Source organism: Eurypyga helias, unplaced genomic scaffold (genome assembly GCF_000690775.1).
Source record: "Eurypyga helias isolate BGI_N326 unplaced genomic scaffold, ASM69077v1 scaffold18704, whole genome shotgun sequence".
NCBI lineage: Eukaryota > Metazoa > Chordata > Aves > Eurypygiformes > Eurypygidae > Eurypyga > Eurypyga helias.
In genome coordinates this window covers 27,212-48,318 of record NW_010244528.1, presented here as the reverse complement: position 1 = coordinate 48,318, position 21,107 = coordinate 27,212, and the positions used below count along the sequence as shown (strand labels likewise).

The 21,107-nt window shown below is 39.4% G+C and overlaps 1 protein-coding gene across 1 annotated transcript in view; it reads right to left on the bottom strand.

Moving 5' to 3' along the window:
* The window catches only part of TRPC7 (transient receptor potential cation channel, subfamily C, member 7), a 63,035-nt gene that overhangs the window by 21,876 nt on the left and 20,052 nt on the right, over positions 1-21,107 (bottom strand). The window contains exons 2-4 of the mRNA XM_010149798.1: positions 19,829-20,011; positions 6,217-6,381; positions 40-256 (exon numbers count right to left, since the gene is read on the bottom strand). Coding sequence (XP_010148100.1) covers positions 40-256; positions 6,217-6,381; positions 19,829-20,011 — 565 coding nt within the window. The remainder of the gene's footprint in view (positions 1-39; positions 257-6,216; positions 6,382-19,828; positions 20,012-21,107) is intronic.

Sequence of the window (21,107 nt, the reverse complement as noted above, 5' to 3'; positions counted from 1 at the left end):
TCCCTGGAGAAAACTTATAGACTTTTTGGTTTTGCTTACCCAATACCCACTTCATGATCAGTAATTCTGTCCATGAGAATTGAGTTGTTTTGACTCTAAATATTTGCTTTGGATGATCTGTGATGGTCTCGTTGGGGAGATTTTTCACTCCTTCAAACCGATCCGAAGCATTCACAACTAACAGTCCAAGGAAGATTGTGAAAGAAACTGCATGTGCCACAAACTTCATGAAAGGACTTCGGAGGGTCCGTCCCAACTGCAAGGAAACATACGCCACATATAAGAATTATTTTTTCCCTTGTCCACCTCCTGGAAGTTGTTTTTTTCCTATAAAAGTTTGAACAAGTTGCCCAAGGTGAAAAGTACTGAACTTCAGCAAAACATCAGAAACTAATTTTAGGTCATGAACTAAATAGGGTTTAGATTTGTCCAAGTTGTTCTTTGCTATTACTTAACACTAAGCATTGCAGTTCAAATTATGCCCTTTGGATAATTTTCTATGCGTGGAAGTACCTTGTGTTGCTCCGCTATACACACATATAATATCTAATTGCCCCAGCCATATGGTAATCAGAAAATTAATAGTCAGGACCTTTATCTGAGAGACATGTTTGTGTGTATGTGTGTTATATGAATTTATTCACGTGTCAATATAAACCCTAACGACGGGACCACGACTCATCCTTACGTCATTTTTGTATATTTGTTGTATATTATATCAGTGCTGAATTCTTGGATCTTTAATGATGTGTAGAAAACAGCCTTCGGTTTAAAGATTCTTTAGTAATGCTTTCAATATGCTTTGGTGTGATAGTCTTCTCTCATAATTACTACAAAAGCTGGAGATTCACTCCCCAGAACACAAGGATTTACTTCAATACATTAAGCCAAGAATTGGAGCAGCAGATCTCTTCACTATAGCTAATATTTGTTCCACTCTTTTTGAAAAGTTTTGTGTGCTAATGAATTTAAATAACACTTTTCATTTTACATTTCCTATGCTCTAAGAATGCATTACTACAGAAGGATGTCAGAGTAGAAGCATTTTGAGGATTACAAGGACCGGTGCCTTGGGACACAGCAGACAGCAGTGCAAGTGCTGTCCTGTGTGTGCTCTTTCCAAAACCCCTCAAAGCAAATGGGAGTTTTTTTTTCTTGGCAGTATATTACTTATCGATCCATTTCCCTTGTTGACAAGGTATCGTCAAAATTTTCTTAATATCTACTGACTTGATCATAAAACTTCACAGGAAATATAAAAAAAGACTGAAAAAGGAAATTCTCGGTTTTCTTACTTCTAATAACATCTTTGTTCACAGGAGCCCAGATCTGTGGTTATTGCAGGGCAGGAAATACTTTAAAGGAAGGCTCTTTAGGTCTAACAGAAATTTAAAGGAAGCCTTACGATTCTGGGTCTTATTTATTTTCTTCTCTGAATATTTAAATTGTTCAATAAATGTTTTATGAAGTTGATAGAATAGTAAGTCCTATTGGAAAATTTTCATGTTTCTAAATACCTGAAAGACGTTCCAAGAAAGAAAGTGAAAATAACCTGCTCTATCCCCGAGCATTTATTAACATGCTTGCTTCTTTCTGAGGTCAGTAAGGATATGTTTAAGCGGGCAGGTATTGCACTGAATCAAACTCCAAGTTTCCTTAATCTTGCCTAGGAATATTGTGGCAGATATAGGAGTAAACCAAGTGTGTTAAACCCAACACCAACACTTGTGGTGCTAGTTCACTCTCCTGCTGCAAACCTTGGTGTAGTGTTGGTTCTCAAATTGCAAGAGTAAAGTGGACAACAATTATGGACCTTACCGATAAAGTTTTAAGCAGGGTTTTTGCAATGTGTACAAGTCTCATTTCTACCCTGAAATCACTAAAATAGGAAAAAGCACTTTCTACTGAACCATGAATTCTCTCAAAATAATTAGAATTTTTCTGCTGTCTGTAGCAACTTTTTAAAAAACGGACTTGAGATTAGAGCAGCACAGCCTCAGTTATCAGAAAAATAATCCTGTGTATTACAGAATGAAACTAATTCTATGAGTAATTTTACTTAGTTTTCACTGATTTAACAAAGGTCTGCATTTAGTTAGTGTTACATTTTATCTTTTTTATTACTGTGGAAAGCTTACAGATTTTTTCTTGAGCTGATGCTTTTCGTATCTCCTCAGAAATCTCATTTTTAGCTTAAAGCTACAGGAGGTGAAAGTTTTGGCTAGAATATTCCATAAAAAAATTAATGAAGCATCAATTCCTCCAGTCAGCCTAATGCTTTATGACAATAAAATATATTTTTCAAGAAACATGATACAGTCAAACTCAAAGTGTGTAACTACTTGGATGTATCAATTTCTCAATTACTTTTTTAAATCAAAATATCATCTTTCATCAAACCAGGGTTGCAGGGAAGTGCTTGATTGTCATTGTTAAGACAGAAATGCTGACAATGTGTGAATACAAAGGTTCATTCTTAAGAGAATAGCTCATTTCACGACTTAGTATCCTATCTGTATTATAGAAACATAATGAAGCATGCAGACATGTCAGAAAGAAAATATATAAAATGTGGTAGTGAAACAAAGTTTCCAAATGCAAATTAATCTCAACTCCGAGAGACAGGAACAAATAAAGATAGAAGCTTTATATATAAAAACCCATTACTCTTTTCAGTATTATGCTCATAGTAGAAGCATGAAAAATATTGTTGTAGAAATTGTATGTAGCTTAACTAAGGAGGAAAACACCCAGGGTAAAAAGGTACAGGTACAGCTTTAGGTGGAGCGAACCATTATAGTTCCAGTGTTGAAGCGAAGCTGGCTCTTTCCCAGCGGGATCTATAGCCCATAAATCCCCAGCATGGCCATGTGAAAGCCAGAGAACCACCCAGGCAATGAGAGCTGTGTATAAATGTGAATAAATGATCTCTGCTAGTGGTGTAATATTTGAATGTGCACTTCAACCACCCAGAGAATAAAGTAAGTAATTCTTGAAGTTCTGGAGACAGTCCAGTCCTGCTTGTGCTTGTCATTTTGGGCAACAGGCTGTGCAATTTTTTCCATTCTATGTCTTAGTTACTCTGTTGATGACCAGTGAAACAATTTTGGACACCAACATACGAAGCAACAGTTCATTTCAGGGTCAATCTCCATGAGCTGGATGAGCCAACACAGATATTTCAGGATTGGATAGGCTTACACTCCACGGTTCCTGTCAACCATTTGTACATCCAGAGGTGAATGAACAACCAACGCTAAAATTTCTTTTAATAAGGACAGCTCTGCACAATTGAATGCAAAAAAAAAAAAAAAAAAGCTTAAGGGTTCTGTTGCAAACTCCAGTTAATGCTATTTACTGAATTCAAGGGTGGTATTTGGTATGGTATATTCTAATCCCAAGAAACTTTATTAAAGAAAAAAAATCTGTTAGGGAATAAAGGCTTGAAAAAATACTCCTTGCTATGATACCTCAGTGATGGAGTAATTTTGAGATCTTAATTACTCTGTTACCTTATGTGAAGCTACAGAATTTGACTAACACATCTTAAGGACGTGCTACATAATAGTATTGGCCAGGAACGCTCCTATAAGCAGTATTCCACACTACAGAGTTTTCCTTCATTTTTATCATTATTTTAGTCCAGAACTAAGGCCCTGGCTCATGCCTGGGCATCCATGTGTCTTTTAAATCAGGCCTGATTTGATTTAAGTTAATGTTAGCTGATTGTTACTATGGAAAAATTGTTTCGTTACCCAGTTGTGTAACATCAAGACTGTTTCCATGACTTCAGCAGTATTCCACACTACAGAGTTTTCCTTCATTTTTATCATTATTTTAGTCCAGAACTAAGGCCCTGGCTCATGCCTGGGCATCCATGTGTCTTTTAAATCAGGCCTGATTTGATTTAAGTTAATGTTAGCTGATTGTTACTATGGAAAAATTGTTTCGTTACCCAGTTGTGTAACATCAAGACTGTTTCCATGACTTAAAAACCAAACAAAACACTTGGACCAGGACAAAATTGGGCTGCTCAGAGCATCACATGCAAATCTTCTCTTAACATCACCACTCTTTCAGCTGCCTATGTAAAACTGTCTGCAACAACACTATGAGGGGGTTAAAGACTCATGCATCAGTGCTCAGCCCTTAAACCTCATAGTGATGATTTAGGGTGAGATACCAATTCATGGGGGAAAAAAATGCATTCCTTATTCAGTTATTTCTAATACAGGCCCAAGCAAAAATCAAGACTACATTGTTCTGATCAATGCAAACCCATTAAGAGACAATTCCTGCCTGAAAGAACTTTCAATCTGCCTTGATGATAGAAGGTTACGTATGGTTTTTCACAGTCTAAAGTGGGGTGAAAAGAAAGCGACACTGGAAAATAAGAATGCATAAGAGGTTTAGTGTAATGGAATCACAGTTGATGAAAGGTTAAGTTGTGCTCCCTCCATTTAAAAAAAAAGTTAATGCATCTACCTCAAAAAACTAAAATGAGATAACCTTCTCTATCATAATTTTTTTCTGCTATAAAACTGATTTATTTTGATTTTTTCCTCGGTTTTTCTCCCCTTAGTTTTTATGCTTTTCATTTAAATTCTTCACTTATTTCTAGTCTAATTCTTCTCCCCACCTACTGCTATATTCAAATGCAAACTCTGTAATTCTGAGAATACACCACAAATGTTGCTGTTAGTTAATGTGCCAACTCCCAGCACATTCAAGAGAGGTGAAGGATATTAAAACAGCTTCATAAATCCTTTCTAGACTGAGGTCTGAAATAACAGAGTCAACGTGGTAATTCCACACAGGAATTCCCTCTATGACCTAACCCAAACCACCTGCAACACAGCCTGGCTTTCCCATGCACTTCTCTGTGTGAAACTCCAGAGTCCTGTCCAGTATTCTTAAAAGCTGTGCAGTTTTGTATTGATACAAAACTTGAGAAAATGAAGTTGCATTCTCAACTACTGTGAGAGAAAATACTTTTCTTGGACATATTTTGTAGGACACCAAGCCTTAAATATGTTTTATTACCTCAGATGCCCCGGAAGACTGTTTTCAAAAGGTTTGTCTGATTTCACTAAGGTACACTGTTTCAGACTGTAGTTTTCCTTAATACCCATCCATGGATCTATAATTTCTTGGGCTTGACAAATTTAGAGAGGATTCCTCACTGGCTTTTAAAAGAAATGGGAGAAGATGCTTTCAAGACTGAATAAATTGCCAGTGCCAGGGGACATTTTGATCAAATTTAAGTACCTCTGATCTGCTGAAGACCTCTCCTTGTAATGGATGATGTTGCTGGCTATTTCTGAATGTGAAACGATCTTCTCCCCTGCCACCCTTTTCTGAGGCAAGAGTACTGAAAAAGCTATTTATCACTCAGCCACACACCTATTTATCTCTACTTGTTTGAGCAGAATCTTTCAGGGTGGAAGCCTCACTGCAGATTTCATACCACAGACAACTAAAGCTTTTACCTAAGCTAATCATTGGCTCTGGTCCTTTGACCACGAGGTCTTGGCAAAACGGCCAAGATTTTGCTGATGCAGCTGATGCTGTGAGACATAGCACAACAGTATTTAGATACACGACAGTTTTCCAAGTTCACCATCTTTTCCCTCAAAACCATATAGATTGTATGATTAAGTCTAATCTTCTCTGCAGCACTAAGCAATCCCCTAGGACTTGCCAGAGTTTCCGGCACATGTGCCATAATAATGCTCAACTAACTAAAACCACAAGGTCAGAAAGAAGGAGGAAAGGAAAGAGAGGAGCCCTAAAGAAGGGAGAAACCTGCAACAAGTACATAAAAGAAATAAGAATTTAAACATCAGAATTAACTGAAAGGGTAACAAAGATCTCCTTTAGCTATTCCCCATTTCGGTGATTCTTCTCTTCTTTCTTCACTCCACTCCCATGTCGTTACCTCCTATCCATTTCTAGTTCCTATTCTTTTCTTACCACCCACTGTCTCACCCTCTTGACCCACCACCCCACCTATTTTATCTGTAAGAATGAATCTCAAACCATACCTAATAGCTCCACCACGTATAACAAGTAACACCTCAATTTTGTTCTTCTCTGGGGCGATCTTAGAAGACAGCATGAATCACTTCCCAGCGGCGTTACAGAAAAATCTACGACTTCATTCCAGGCCCTGGGTAGATGTGACCACAAAAAACATGCACCTTAATGAGTTTGTACCTTGCTGCAGGGAGCGATCCAGTAGGCTATGGCGAGGAAGGGCAGGCCAATGGAGACCCCAAAGACAGCCAAGAACTTCACAGCTATGGATTGCTGCCGTAAGCCTGAGAGGTTTTCATACCACATGGTGAGCAATTGCTGCTGGCAGTTGGGGTGAGCAACAAACTGTAAGAGAAACAGGAATGGAAATATCAGTATCATTGTCTGAAGAGGGTGAAATTTCAGAGAATAACCTGCCGAACTCACCACCGGAAAGAGACAGGGCATGTCTTTGTTGTCCAACATTGCTTATGGTGTCACAAACAGAAAACTGCACACCGGGCTTCCAAAATCCCCAGGTACTGGCAGAACATGTTTCACTTCTGCTTCTTGTCTTCTCTAGATGAAAGTTTTGTTAGACAGCAGACCATCTGGGCCAAAACCCAACATCCTTCAGCAGCCAGCACTGACAAAGGGCTTCTCTGGGATCAGCATTTACATCTGAGACAGCTTACACTGAGGTTCAGAAAAGCCTCTGAGGCACTTTGATGTCAGGCTGAAAAAAGCCTCTGACAACTTGCTAGACATAGGCCGTTAAAATAGGAGCTGAACACAGCACTAATATTACATTGTTCTATTCACTGCATACGGACCCAAAGTGAACCATTCTGCACAGTTCTCCTCCTCTAAACTATAAGAGGTCTGGCTGGTATTTTGTTACTTTAAATGCTTTATCTCAGATTACCTTTCAAAAGATGACAGCTCATTCTTTACTGATTGGACAAAAAGACAAATTTAAAAGCAGAAGGAAATGCTCTGGTGGTCTGGTACAAAAAGTACATGTTTTCTACCCTGTAACTGAGACTCTTTTTTGTCTGTTGCTCAGAGGAAAAAGAAAAGGTGACCAGCAGACAACTGAAAAGGGCAATTTCTTAATGGTAAAATTACAGCACCACTGGATCCCACGCAAGATTTTTATGATAAAACATTAAACTTCTTTATTCCATATTGTTCTTCAGGGTGATTGAATTTAGAATGCAACTATCTTTAATCACAAAGAAAGTTAATTAAAAGGCAAAATAACTGAAAGAGAAGATGAAAAATAAATATGTTGCTAATGCAGCTGATTGCATTAGCAAAACTGAGTATTTCACTTATGAATTCTGTGGGTGAATAAATATTCTTTGGAGGGAAATGTAAAACCATCCACTGTTTCAAAAGGCAGAACTTTCTGGAAGAGAGGGGGAGGATAGAGGGAGTAGAGGGAGAAGGAGAAGAGGAAAGCAGAGGCTGGGAGGGGGCTTGGTGGCTGCTGTTGTCCCTGCCTAGTAGAGGGGACATGGCCCATGTCTGACAGCTGCCCTGTTGTCCTGCCTCAGCCCTTTCAGCTGGGACCAACTTGGGGGGAGGTGGGGGGGTGGGTTGTTTAGCTGTAGTCTGTAGATTTATTAGGACTGAAAAGTAAGGAAAACTAACTGTGCTTTACTCTTCACTATCTATGAAACGGATGATCAAATTGGGAATTTAATGGCCTCTTTTCTAGACGTTTACATAATAACAAAAGTGTTACTGTGAGTTTAAATGATCGGTTTATAGCTAGTGCAGAAAGAAATACAGTTGCACAGTAATTAGGATTGCTGTGGAACAGTGCATTTCCTTCTTAACAGCACATTAGCAGCTATTTAAAATGTGCTTCTTCAGATGAATTAGGCTTTGGGGTTGGCATTTCTCAAAAAGAAAAAAAAACCCAGAAAATAAGACTTTACCCCTTCCACTGAACAAATTTATCAGAGGGCAGAAATTTGATAGGTACTTTTAACCTTTTTTGTATTTAAATATTTTGCTGGAAATATTAACATTTTAATATGATTTCTTGTAAGCTGCTTTCAAAAAAGATAATCTATAAGTCACCAGTCCTAGTCATTCTGAACCTGTCAAATTTAAGGTTAAGGTGATGAGAGCAGCATTGCAAGGAGGCATTCCCTAAGCCCAGGGTTTATGTTTGTGCTAATGATGCTAGGGCTTATTATCTTTCTGGCAAATAGTCAGAAAGATGAAGTGGAAGGAAGCTAGAGAGAGAATTGATTCTCTTTGTAAATGTTACTTTCAGATATGATGAATTCAACAACAATTGTAACAACATGTGGAAAGGAAAATTACACTGGTAGATACGCAGACTTCTGAGATGAGGGGCCAAAGCAACAGCCAGGCTTCCCCCTGCTCTTGTAATTGTTCACCACATTAGGAGAATTGATTCAGACAAAGAAATTCAGTTGTCCTTGGCAATGAGACAGTCAAAGACTTTTGCTGGTTGGCATTTCAGAGAATTCATCAGACATTTTATTCTGTTCATTGTTTCACTCTGTCTGGGAACAGCTACAATGAAAATACAAATATAGGAAAATAGAGAAGGAATTGACATTTCATTGGAACAATTTATTTTGTACAAGGCAATAAAGATTGGCAGCATGCCACAGAGCCTTGATGGTGTTCATCTTACTCCGATTATGACAAAAATGGAGAAATAAGATCAAGATAAGAAAGATAAGAGCATGAATGAGTTTTGATCTGTTGTTTGCTTACAGCAAGCAGTACAGTTTTTCATTATGTTTGCTCCATCTGATATTAATGAAATACGCAGTGACCCTTGGACAATGCCAACCCTCACTCTATCAAAATTTCAGAAACTGATCTTAGATCTCATCAGAGACATTACAGAGCCATTTAACTTCCTCCCTTCTCTGGGACTGGACACTGACACCAAGTTAAAGATTACACTAATGCTTTGCCTAGTGTCAAGCACAGAAAAGAACAGAGTTTGAGACAAAAGCTTCAAGGCAGAATGCTTCAAAGTGTAATGAAAAATGATGATGCAATAGATTGAATTTCAGAGGCCTAAATGCTGCAATGCTTTTTCAAAGTTCCCATTAAATGCTATTTCCTTTTCTTCAGTACTGGAAAATGAGGCTAGGAGGCTTTTAGGGGCAAACTGTGGCTGCTCCTGTGCTGCATCCCAGGAGAGGAGAAAGGCAGGAAGTGTTGTGACAAGACCAGTGTGGCTGGGGCTGTGCAGAAGGGAAAGATATCCCTGATTGAATGGAAGCACTTGGCGGTGAAGGGGATTGCGTGGGTCCAAAAAGAGCCATTTAAAAGCATTAGGTGCTTTATCTCATGGGCAGGGTGAGTCCTCTCCAAGCTGATAAAGGTAATGCATCAGGATCTGGGAGCTCAAGCAAAATGCTTTCCAATGTTTCTGCATTCAGAAAGTGCAGTGGCAGCTTTTCTGGACCCAAGGCTCAGGGACCCCAGTAGATGGCAGTGGATTTTCCTTATCCCAGGCAGACCTTTGCCTGAGGAAGAAAACTGTACTTCCCTCCAGCTTATCAGCTACAGATTTTCTTTTTAAGAAATTTAAAAAGGGTAAAAAAAAAAAAAAAAAAAAAAAAAAAAAATCGCACATCAACCTCAGGGCCAGTTCATATAATGAAGCTGCCAAAGTGGCATTTTTGGGAGCCACTGAAAGACATAGGGCAGTATTTACACCTCCAAAAGCCACTCATCTGTGTTACAGGGGATTAAACAGCGAGATGAATATTTGACTAGAATATGGAAAAAATCTCTCAAAGCCTTCGGTGGGAATTAAAAGGGCCAAAAGGAACAGTTTTACGCATAGAAGTAAGGAGAATGTATTAGAGCCCACTGTGGATACCACACTGAAGGATATCTTTTCCACGTTGCTATCTGATTTGATGCGGGACAGTTCTTTCTCGTAGTTTATCATGCATATGCATTGTGGGAAAGCACTTTGCAGCTCTCATCTCAGAGGGAGATTTTTTCCTCAGCGTACCTGTTCAAAAATGCATGAGTCTCACTACACAGACAATAAAGTACATTTATAACTCTATAACTGTATAGGAAGTTACTTCTGATAGAAAACACTGTAATAGAAAATTAAAAAAATGAAAGTCTCTCTATTACCTTAGACAGAGAAAGAGCCTGTGATGAGGACTGTGGCCAGTGGCGCTGTTCAGCATCAGTTGCCCAAGCTGTCAGTGGTTAGACACTGTTTAAACCCCCATACCTAAGACACCCCATGGTCTCTACTTGAAGTGCATCTCTCTTATCCTGTGACACGTAACAGATAAGCTACAGCCAGGTGACAAAAACCCAGGAAATTTGTAAGAGTGTCAGAAAATGCTCACACATCAAACAGAAGGGAAAAGCAAAAAAAGATATCTATCTGTGCTGTACAGGAAAATGCTGTCAGCAGAAATAAGGAAATTTGTGGCAAGGGAGGTAAAAGGCAGGGGTCAGCCTCAGATGATTGCAATTAATCGTGCAGGAGAAAAAACTCACAGTATCTCGTTTGTTACTGAAATAATTATAATTCCCTTATGAGTACAGGAATCTACCACTGAGGCAAAAGAATTAACCACTCAGACAGGATCCTCTTGCTTTGCTCATACGCCCTACGCTAAATAGCCAGGGGCTTTAAAAAACAGCATTTCAGAACTAACAGCGCCAGCTTGGGACTTTAACGTCCTGTTTTCACAGACGTACTCCTGTCGTGTCCCCTCCAGCTTGCCCCTTCTCTGTGAGCCTGCTAACAAGTGCTGGCGAACCTCAGCAAACAAAAGCTGCTATTCAGGTGAGCAGCGATGTGTTTGATCAGTGAGCAGCTAGAAAAGGAACTGCATAAATAGATTTTCAGGAGAATGTTGGTGATGTCAAGAGACTCTGGCAGGGGCAGGGACAAGTCATTTTTCTTTTCATCACGTAGCAGCGTTCATGTCCTTCGAACAACCTTTCTGGGTTCATGATTAAACATTCGTCTTTTGATGTAGCTCATGGCTGCTGCAAGCCTACATCAATTAACACGTTTCAGGCTGCAGCAGCTGCTCACAGGAACCCCTGGTTGGGTGCGTAGTCCTTCAAATGCCAGAGATCCCAGTGAAAATGCCAAAGCCCTTTTGATGACTCATTGGAATCAATCGTCACCCCGTGCCTCAATTACCAGGGAAAACGAGGGAGCATCAAGTGGATTGTACGCATGGCTTTTCCCATTTTGCTGGGGACAGCACGAGGGAACACAGGAGCAGCGTTCCTGCAGGGATCCACACGTTGGAAAAGCCAGGTGGGATCTGAATCACATGCATCATGTGCTCTGAGAAGACAAAAGTACCTACATATTATTAAGAAGACTTCATGACACAGCTCCCAGACAAACACAGGCTGAACTGAGCTAAAGTGGGTTCAGTGGGTTGCTGAAGATGCCATCGGAGTATGGGCAAACATCATCAGGGGTGGTAAAAACTCAGGGCAAGGTTGAAGCAAGATACTACTGCTCTTCCCCAGAAGGGTGAAAAATATAATGCCATTTCACCAAAGAGGATCAGAGGAATTAAAGGTAAACATATGTCTACATGCACACAACAGGGAAAAAAAAGGCAGTGAAAATTGTAAAACAAGATGTAATTTCTTTGGGTTTAAACCACCTGTCATGTTTGAGGATTCCTTAGATATTTTAAACATTTTTAAGACTTGAAACCTAAATAAAGAATCTGGATTTACACTGAATAAAAGTGTTTTCTCAAACTGAAACATGCTCTTTTTTTGAAAAAAGTTAAACCTTAAAAGAAAACTGGAAAACACATTGGAACAGCTTTTCGATCCAGCAAAAGACCCACCTACTTGCTGAGTTGTTTCACCCGATGCAGAGTAGGAGAAGACAGAGCTCAACAGAAATTACTGAAGCTTGCTAGGAAACACACAGTGCAGGAAAAGGCCAACATATGCATATGCCTTTTCTTATCTTCACCTTGTGCTCTGTTCTGTGAGCCTCCAAGTGAACAAAGAGCCCTTTTGTTTTGAAGAAACTGTTCTGAGACACCTTAACAGAAGCAGATGGGATATATTTATTTCATGATCCAGAATGCAGAAAGAAACCTGCCTTTAGCAAGTGCTTGTGCCATTAAACTGTGATAAATGAGGTGGTCAGAGGGTAAATACAGCTGAAACTTGGCTCACTGTTTGCTGTTGTGCCTGATAAGAGGGGCAAGTAAAACAGAAATAAGTTTAAGAAAGAAACAAAAAACTACTTGCCCTGTTATTTATGAATTAAAAACAATATGTCAAGGTCCAATCCAAATACTGGTGCTGTGAGACTGTGACCTTTTCACAGAAGAGACCTGCTCTAATTATAGCTAAATTCTAGTTATTCTATAAATTCTATAGTTAAACTGGCCACAGGCCCAGTTTTTAAAACACTTTGCACCAAGTAACCTTCCAGGGGAGAGTAAAACAGCAGGTCCAAATTCCTTCATCCAGATGCAAAACAGAATTTCATGGAACCCTGTTCATCTTGATTCAACTGATCAAGACCCATTTCGGTGTGATCTGACCACTGCATAAAAATAAATACTACATGAGAAAAGATCGTCTGAGATACTGCAGTTGATGTGACACACACACAGAGAACATGAAGCGAAGAAATGTCCCTGCCCTGAGGACGTCTGCAGCTTTCCCTCTGTCCCTGGGGTTCATTTGGGTGTCTAATGGCATCACACAAATATTCATGAGGATCTGGCTCATCCTGTAGATGAGCTTTTATGACAGTCCTGATGAATATTCAGGCCTGATATCTGGAGTCTAACCTCAGCTTTTATAAACCTGGTAGCAAAGGGAAAAAGTTTCTATGTGTAGGCAGAGCCCAGGTGAGCTGGAATTATCGGGGGTGGGGGGGAACCCAACCATCAATAAATGGTGCAACCTCAGTCTCTGTGTTACTTTTAAGGCATGAAGCCTGAAGTATTTATTATAGTTTTAGACATGAATTACACCTTTCCTAAAACCTTTCACATGTACCTTTCTGAACCAAAGTATCTTTCTTTTTGGGGCCATTCGGCAGTGGGAAGATCCTTGCATCAAATCCTAAAATACTCACATAATCCCTAGTTTTATGGAAATCCAATATCTGTACCCACTTTCTGGTTGACCGGAGTTATCTAATCCAACATTCTGATTTTGAACACTTAAAACCTTAGTATAGCTACAGTTTACAACCACATCTCTTTCCTGCGACTCAGTCTCCTCTGTAGAAGCGTGTTCTTTGGGACAGACCTTCTGGTCTCTGCTAACTCAGTGAATATGTTAACAGGATGGGGATCTCACTTTGCAAAGGTGACAAGAAGGCAGAACCAAGGCAGTGAAGGTCATCCCAGCATCCCGATACTTGTGTAATCGCCCAAAACCACCCACATGGCACAGCTCTGTAAAGGAGACCCCATGGTCCTGTTAGAACAAGCAACGTGGATGGAAATAGGATTTGATCAGGCACCAGATTGTTAAACAGGCACAAAATAAAACCCAATAAAAACAAATTAATCTGATAGAAAACAAAAATAATGGGATAAATAAAACTGCCAGAACCATTTCAAAGACAATTCGCCCATTGACAGAAATGCTCTCCAGTGCTGAGTGAAAACACAAAATTAATAATCCTTTTAGCAGTGAAAGCAAAGGAGGGGGATTATTTTGTTGTTGTTCTGTTACACTTTCAATTCATGTGATAGAAAATTAAGTTTTATCTATTTGAGTTGTATAACTAGAAAATGTAGAGTTTACACAAATTCTTTCATTGGTTCAGTTTAAACCTTGTTCTGCCTAAAGTTTCTTTATAATTTCTCTTCCCTGAGGCAAGGATAGAGGCTCTTTTTTGTGTTAAGCATTCTTCTATAGGGTAGTGAATAAGTCGGTTTCCTCTTGGGAAAACTCAGTTTTATATTCTACTTGGACTCCATGTTTCTGAAGAGATTTATTGCTAATGTCTCGTTTCTCTTCTTTTTACATGTATGAATAAATATTACCACTGAATTATTTATCTGAAAACAAGCGAATGAATTGAAAGTCCCAGCTTCTAACATTCCAGGGGTTTCATAACTGTGCAGAATCAACACTACTTGGAAATCCTTACTATTTAATTATTTATTGGAAAACACGACACAACAAAAAGCTACCAAACAACAAGCTCCCTTTGCTATCTAGAAAAACCCAACCACAATGGGCACAGAAGGAGAAATTTAAAATGCTATAGCCTCTTTCTCTCCCAGGAGAGTCAGTAAACTATTTCCCCTTGGCTATGTGGCTGGGCTGGGCCTCAAGCTCAGATTTCTCCAGTGTAGATGGCTTCACTCCCAGTGGAGCTGCTGGAGGGAAATATCCACTCATAGGATGAGACTCCTCTCACCATGAGGAAGAGTCCCAAAAACGTACTCAAACACAGACATCTACAGGTGTGTGACAAGGATCTCAAGTAGGGAAGCTACACTCTGGGTCAGTACCCACACAGACATCCAAATTTGAACACCACTTAGGAAAATACCCTTAATAACTTGAAATACCTAATCTTTTTTTTCTTTTTTTTTTTGAGGGGTTGTACTCAGCCCCATCTGACTTTCCATCCAAAATGCACATTAGCAGTTTTACTGCCTACGGGGAGATAGATGAAGCCAAAACTGGGGACAACTAAGGTCAGGTTTATAGCAGAAAAGAGCGATTAATATGGTCTAAGAGAATTTTTTATTAATGAAGGTAATTTAAAGTCCTTTCATCTGTGATGGACATCCATGTAATAGGTTTGATGTGTTCCCGTGCTCTCTTGTCAGTGTCTTGATGGACATCTAAGACCCTGTGGCACTTTGCAAATGAAACTAATTAAGTCTGCATATTACAGTAAATTGGAACTATTGCAAACACCACTCAGGATGGAGAAATGATTCATTCAAACCTTAGGAGGATGGATGTATGGGCAGGAAATAACAAAATGAGATTCATCTTGGAAAAGAAAAGAAATTAAAACATCTGGGCAAAAGGAAATCATCAGAACCACAGATTGTAGTGGGAGGAAGGAACCTGCTAATGAAATACTCAGAGACATAGAAATACTTTCTGTGAGGAAGGGAAGTAACCTCTTCCTTTTTGCTGACAAAATATCTGTAATATGCAATAAAAAATGTAAAAGGAAAAATTACATGGATAAGCTTAAGAGTCCAGAATGACCACAGTGTTTTTACTGTTCACATGGATATTAAGTTACATTTCTACAGTATCAACTGCTTCTCTGGTGATGGAAACAAGACACTTTTCTTCCCATCAACACAGTCCAAGACATCAAGGACTCCACAAGACCTCAGTTAAAAACCTTAGGGATTACAGAAACAAAAGCAAAAACCAGCTTCCCAGAAACCTTTTTTGGTGAGGAGTTCTTCTCCTTGAGACTCCACATTTAGATGGCAAAACATAACCCTGTTCTGCTCCAAGCCATATCTGTGCATATTACAACTGCTGAGGTAAAGATCAATGTTCATCCCATGCGAAATTCCTAAACTTAATTTTGTTCCAAAGAAGGACAAACATCCACAAGAGGGAATTTCTGTGACCTACACAGCTCTGAAAGCTGTGGAGCTGAGACATTTCGTTTGGGTTACTGAAATTTGTTTTTCCATCTGTGTTAAGGTTGACACACGGGCTGTCTGCAAGGCAGTGGGCAGCATGCCCCAGTGTACCCTTTCTGCCTTTCCCCTGCTGTGGTGTCTCCTCGGGGCATGGCGTTGCAGGGGTTTACAGGATAACTGCAAACTGAGAGCACACGGATCCATAGCTGCCCACCATGGCACCTGGCACTCCTTGCTCTCCAAAACGAGGTGTTTCAGAACTTCTTGTTGTCCCTGGGCTTCTCCTGCCCTCTGTTCTGCAGCCTTTTTTCCTGTGCTTCTCCCGCAAACACCAAGCTTTCCCACTTAACTTTCCCACGGACATGCCAGCTGAGCTCTGCCCCAGCCTGTGTTGTCACTGCACATTTTGGGGGGCAGAGCTGTCTCCCCATCAGGAGCAGGGCTGGTTCTTTTCCCCATTCAGGGACTAATCTTCTCCAGCTCCCACATGGGTGGGAATGATGCAGATGGGGCCCCATTCAATCCTGAGAAGGACCCTGGAAGGCATTTTTTGCATGAGATATTGTGCAGGGTAAAACTGCATCCTCAGAGCAAATGAACGGGGAGCACATGTTGTTGGAGCAGTTGACAAGAGCTGGGACTTCTCATGCCCTTGAGAATCTAAGTCACGTGACCAATGCAGTGAAAAATTATAATCTAATGCAGCCATGAGTATTCTGTTCAGAGCATACTCCATATGTTAATTATTAATAATACAGTTATGAGAAAAGTTCCTGTTCCAGCTCTCTATTAAATAGGATTTACACAGCCATCTGGTGTTCTGTTTAATTCTTATTCATTTTTATTTTCCCAGACTCAATTTGTGTGTCTTACTGTTAATTAAATTAAAACTCACGAAAGAGAAAGGTGCTCTGACTTAGTGATGGCTATGAGCTGAGCTGCTGAGAAAACAGAGGTGGACACTCAACATTTGCAATTAAAAGAATACAGCAACAATAATTCTGACATTGGGAAAGAAGGAGAATGAATGTCACCTCCTGCAGAGAAGCAGCAGCTTTAGACCTAAAGCTAAATGTTGACATATAAGCCCCCTGCCAACATTAAAGAATGACAAGAAAGGAGCGCAAGATTACAGACAAAAATGAGAACAGAAAATATGAAGGGCTCTGTAAAGCTGAAATTCACCAGTAAAATGGTTTTGTTGTGGTACATCAAAGACTGCATTTTCTCTCTATTGTCTATCCAAGGGCAGAGTCCAAGACAGAGTTGGCCCAGCCTCTGTACCTGTGCCTCTCACAGGTAGAAGTTACACCCTGGCTTAATTAGAAATGAGTTCACACACAGGGAAAACGTGTGTTACTCTGCTGATTCTCTCCCCCATTCCACTGGTGGGAGAGTGAGTGGGCAGCTGTGTGGTGCTTAGTTGCTGTCTGGTGTTAAACCATGACAGAGCCCTTGACATCTTTCCCAAACTCTGGAAATAAAATTGTAATAAAATGCAGACTGCATCAGCAGCTGTAAAAGTAGAATCATGGATATTAAATAATAATTTTCCATATAAATTTTTCTCTGCAAATTTTCATCAAAGAAAGCCTACTGTAGGCACTCAGAGTATTATTATGGAAATGATGTGTAAGCTAATGGTAGAAATATATTTCTTTTAAACATCAAATATTTATTAAAATTTCCGATGCAAAGCAAATATTTAATAACGGTATTAACTTAATTAAAAAAACCAAAAGCCATAACAACTAGCACCTCTTATTTCCTCAGACCATTCTGAAGTCCATAAAGTTGTCTTGTGTAAGATTCTTCTTGCTCTTCATGGGAAAGAACAAATATAAAATACTTCAGGAGCTATATACCCATTTAAATAAGCACATCTTTATTTCTTTGGCTCATCTAATGCTTGCCGAGCTGGATAATAGAAAACTGACCATCCCAATGTTGATGCTAGTGAGAGAGGTGGGGAGCAGGGGTGGCAGCATAGCTGTAGTCCCTTTACTAGTCCTACCCTGCCAACTAAACTTTCAAGACAAAAGAAATGGCAAACACAACTACTTCTGTGTCATTACAGTCCCAGAGTACAGTTAAAAATCCAGAAAGGTCTCCAGGTCCTTGGGAGTGTTTCTGAGTGAGTTACAGACACCCATGTCTCAGCACCCAGGCCTGGCTTGGGCGGGCTGAACTGTCAGACCAAGGACAGGTTTGGGTGCTGTGGGTGGGCAGTCTCCTGGTGCGCCTGCCTCCATCTGCCTTTCACACCTGGAGGGCCACATGCGATCTTGCTTACACCCAAGTCATTGCATTAGCTTTGTGACTTGAAATTTACAGAATCTGTCCAAGAATTGATTTATTAAATAGTTATAATAATTCACCCTCCATCTCACCCCTCTCTATTATAGGATTTTCTTAAAATGAACACAGACTTCAAAGTACAGGGTTTGTATACATGAACCCAAATATCTCTCAGCAGGATAAAAAACTTGTACCTGAAATGTATTGCCTCTTAGGAAATCATCACGGTGTTACCATAACACAATCTCTTTGTTCAGCAAGTGTGATAAATATCGGTCTATTACCATAAGTCACTGCCAATAACCAAAGCCATTTATCTGAAGGTGTCTCTGCCTCCCACCGATGGAACCAGCTTACTTCTGAGTCAGCAGTGAAATGCTCATCTTGCACATAGACATATGCTGTCTGCTGAAAAGAATGTTCTGTAAAGTGCTAACCTGAGAGTCAACATGAGGTTGCAAATGCTTACGTTATATGCTGTAATTAGTTGTTATTATCAGGGAGCAACAAGTTGCTGTGTTTCAGAAAGGGTGCTCAGCTTTCCTGGGCATAGGAAGATATTTACGCAGAAAAAGATCAACTGTATATGCCTTATCACAGATGTTCTAGGCCAGTGTTTGTACATTATGAAAAGGTGCACAAAGGTACTATGTAAGAAATGGAGGAAATGTTGCTCCAAAACCGACTAAGCTGGGATGCATGTGCTCAGAGTGGTACAATAACTAACAGAAATTTAGCACTGGCTAATGGTCTTGGTATCTAAAGGATGACACAAGTATTTAGAAGAAGAAACAAAATAGTGCAGAAGGTTTTAATCATTGAAAAGGCTTGAGGTTCTGACCAACTTCATGGTAATTCTCAGACCAAAAGTCACTGGACCCTATTCCTTGATGAGCTGCTGTTAGTGTCTTTGAGATGAGTTCATTTTCTGAAAGAGCACCAGAGCAAGTTTGGCTCCTGTTACCAAAACAACAGCTTCAATAACTGAACTTGCTGAAAAGCATCTAAGAGTGAACTGAGATGTTATGCTCAGGTTTTGGTGATGGAATGATGCAGAGACACAGCATTCTAGGCGGAAAAATTTGGCACCATGCTATGTGCTCCTGCATGAAAGAGATTAATTTCAAATAAGCATTTTAAGATTCTCTTTAATTAATGGCTCTCATAACAGGAAAAGACCTTCTCTAGCCAGCACAGTCAAGAGGCAAACTGAAGCAGGTGGTGGATTTGGGAGGGGAAAGAGAGAGCAGATGTTAGCTTGAAAATTTGGAATGCTCTTCGAGTCTTGTAGCAGGAGCCCAGTTTCCATCAATGCATATTGTACAAGCAATTAATTGGGACCACCCAGACCTAGGATTTGCCAGAATCAAATTTTCCATTCACACAACATACTTCCGCAAAGCTGAATGTTTGTTTAAAATACTTCTTAAAGTCATTCAATCTTCTTATTTTTCCTTATAATATTTCCTTCTATTTTGTACATTTGTGGAAATCTGAGCTCTTAGAATTGCATCTGGAGCTCTCGGAGAGTGGAAGCTGGGAATCTATCACTTTTTATCACAGTTTATCTACTTTCACATGCTTTCAAAAAAAAAAAAATCAAAATTCCAAGTTAATCAGAAGTTGATTTTTAAAGTTTAGATCTAATTCTGAGTAAAAATTACAAAACTTTTTTTTTTTTTTTAAAGATATTTTTTGCAAATAACCTTCTCCATATTAAAGTATGGGAGAAAATGCAAATCTAGCCATGAAATGCTAAAATTCTAGGGATAGTCCTGGTCCCACTGAAGGCTATCTTTCATTTCTTATTTTTCAGGTGACATCAAGGCAGCATAACTTAGACATGAAGACATATTCACCAGGGACCCAAAGAAATAGCTTACCTTTTTGACTTCATATTTAATAGCAAGTTTAATCCTGCTCAGACTTGGTCGGTGGTGCTCAGGGCACAAATGTATGTTGACATCTCCATTCAGAATAGCCTCTACCTCTTCGGTGTCTCTGCACAGGTCCAACACTCCCACCACAAAGTCCTTGCATTGCATAGATAGCTTCCTGTAGTCATTCTAAGGGAAAACACAGGAAAACATGTTATTTAACTGTGCACTTGAAAGCAAGCCTCAAACGAACAAACATAAAAAGCAAGAGAGAGCAATTGTGAACAAGATTAATTCTGAAAAACTACTGGCTAGAATAGTAAGAAAGCACCTGATTTTACCCGGGACATAGCTAGCTTTTCACAATATACATGAACTCCTCTGGACTTAATTAGCGATGTTCCTGTCAGCAGCATAGTTTACATTACAATAGAACAAGTAAATAATTTAGAAGGAAATTCTGATTTTAAACAATTGCTTGTTCTCTCTTCTCTGTGTGGTGTATCTTCTAGGAATGTGAAAAGATGGTCAAAGGTCCTGCTAACAGGTTAGAATTTACAGCAAATTTAACAATTTAGAGTCTTTGCCAGTAATTCTTTCTTTAGTAACTTTCAAGGAGCTTTGGACTGGTACAACAAGCTGAGGCATCACACACAGAGGTGTTCATTATATAGCTGTAATACCAATTTCTGTTTCAAATTTATTACCTAACAGTTTGATTAAAGAGTCCCAAAAGAGCATCCAGAGGATCATTTTTGTCATAACACTTCTGGAGGAAATGGGACTTCAGAAACTCAACATGATTTCCTATGAAATAATTTCACCTTGCAAACCCAAACTACACTTACAGGAAAAGAGATAGTATGTAGCTGACTTGATAGAGGACTAGATGAGCAATTTCACTGCCTTAAATTAAATTGTGATTGATTTTCACATGCTGACACTTAAAAAAATGAGGAAAATGCCACCATCTGAGTCAATGCAGCAAATTAGAACACAATTAAGGCTACGATTAATATCCTAACAAAATGGTGATATTAAAGACTTGATGCAACAAATAGAAATAATAACCATAAGACCAGCTCTTACTGACTTGAGAGATCTTTTCAATTAAGTTTGATGAGTTAATTAAATTCAGCAGCTTATCTAATTAAGCCAGAAGCAAAAAAAAAAAAAAAAAAGGTGAAACCTGGCTTTGATGAAATGATAAGAGTAACCTGGCTTTGTACTCCTATATTTTCTAAATTAATAATTCTAACATTTACACATAGAAACATATCAGCCT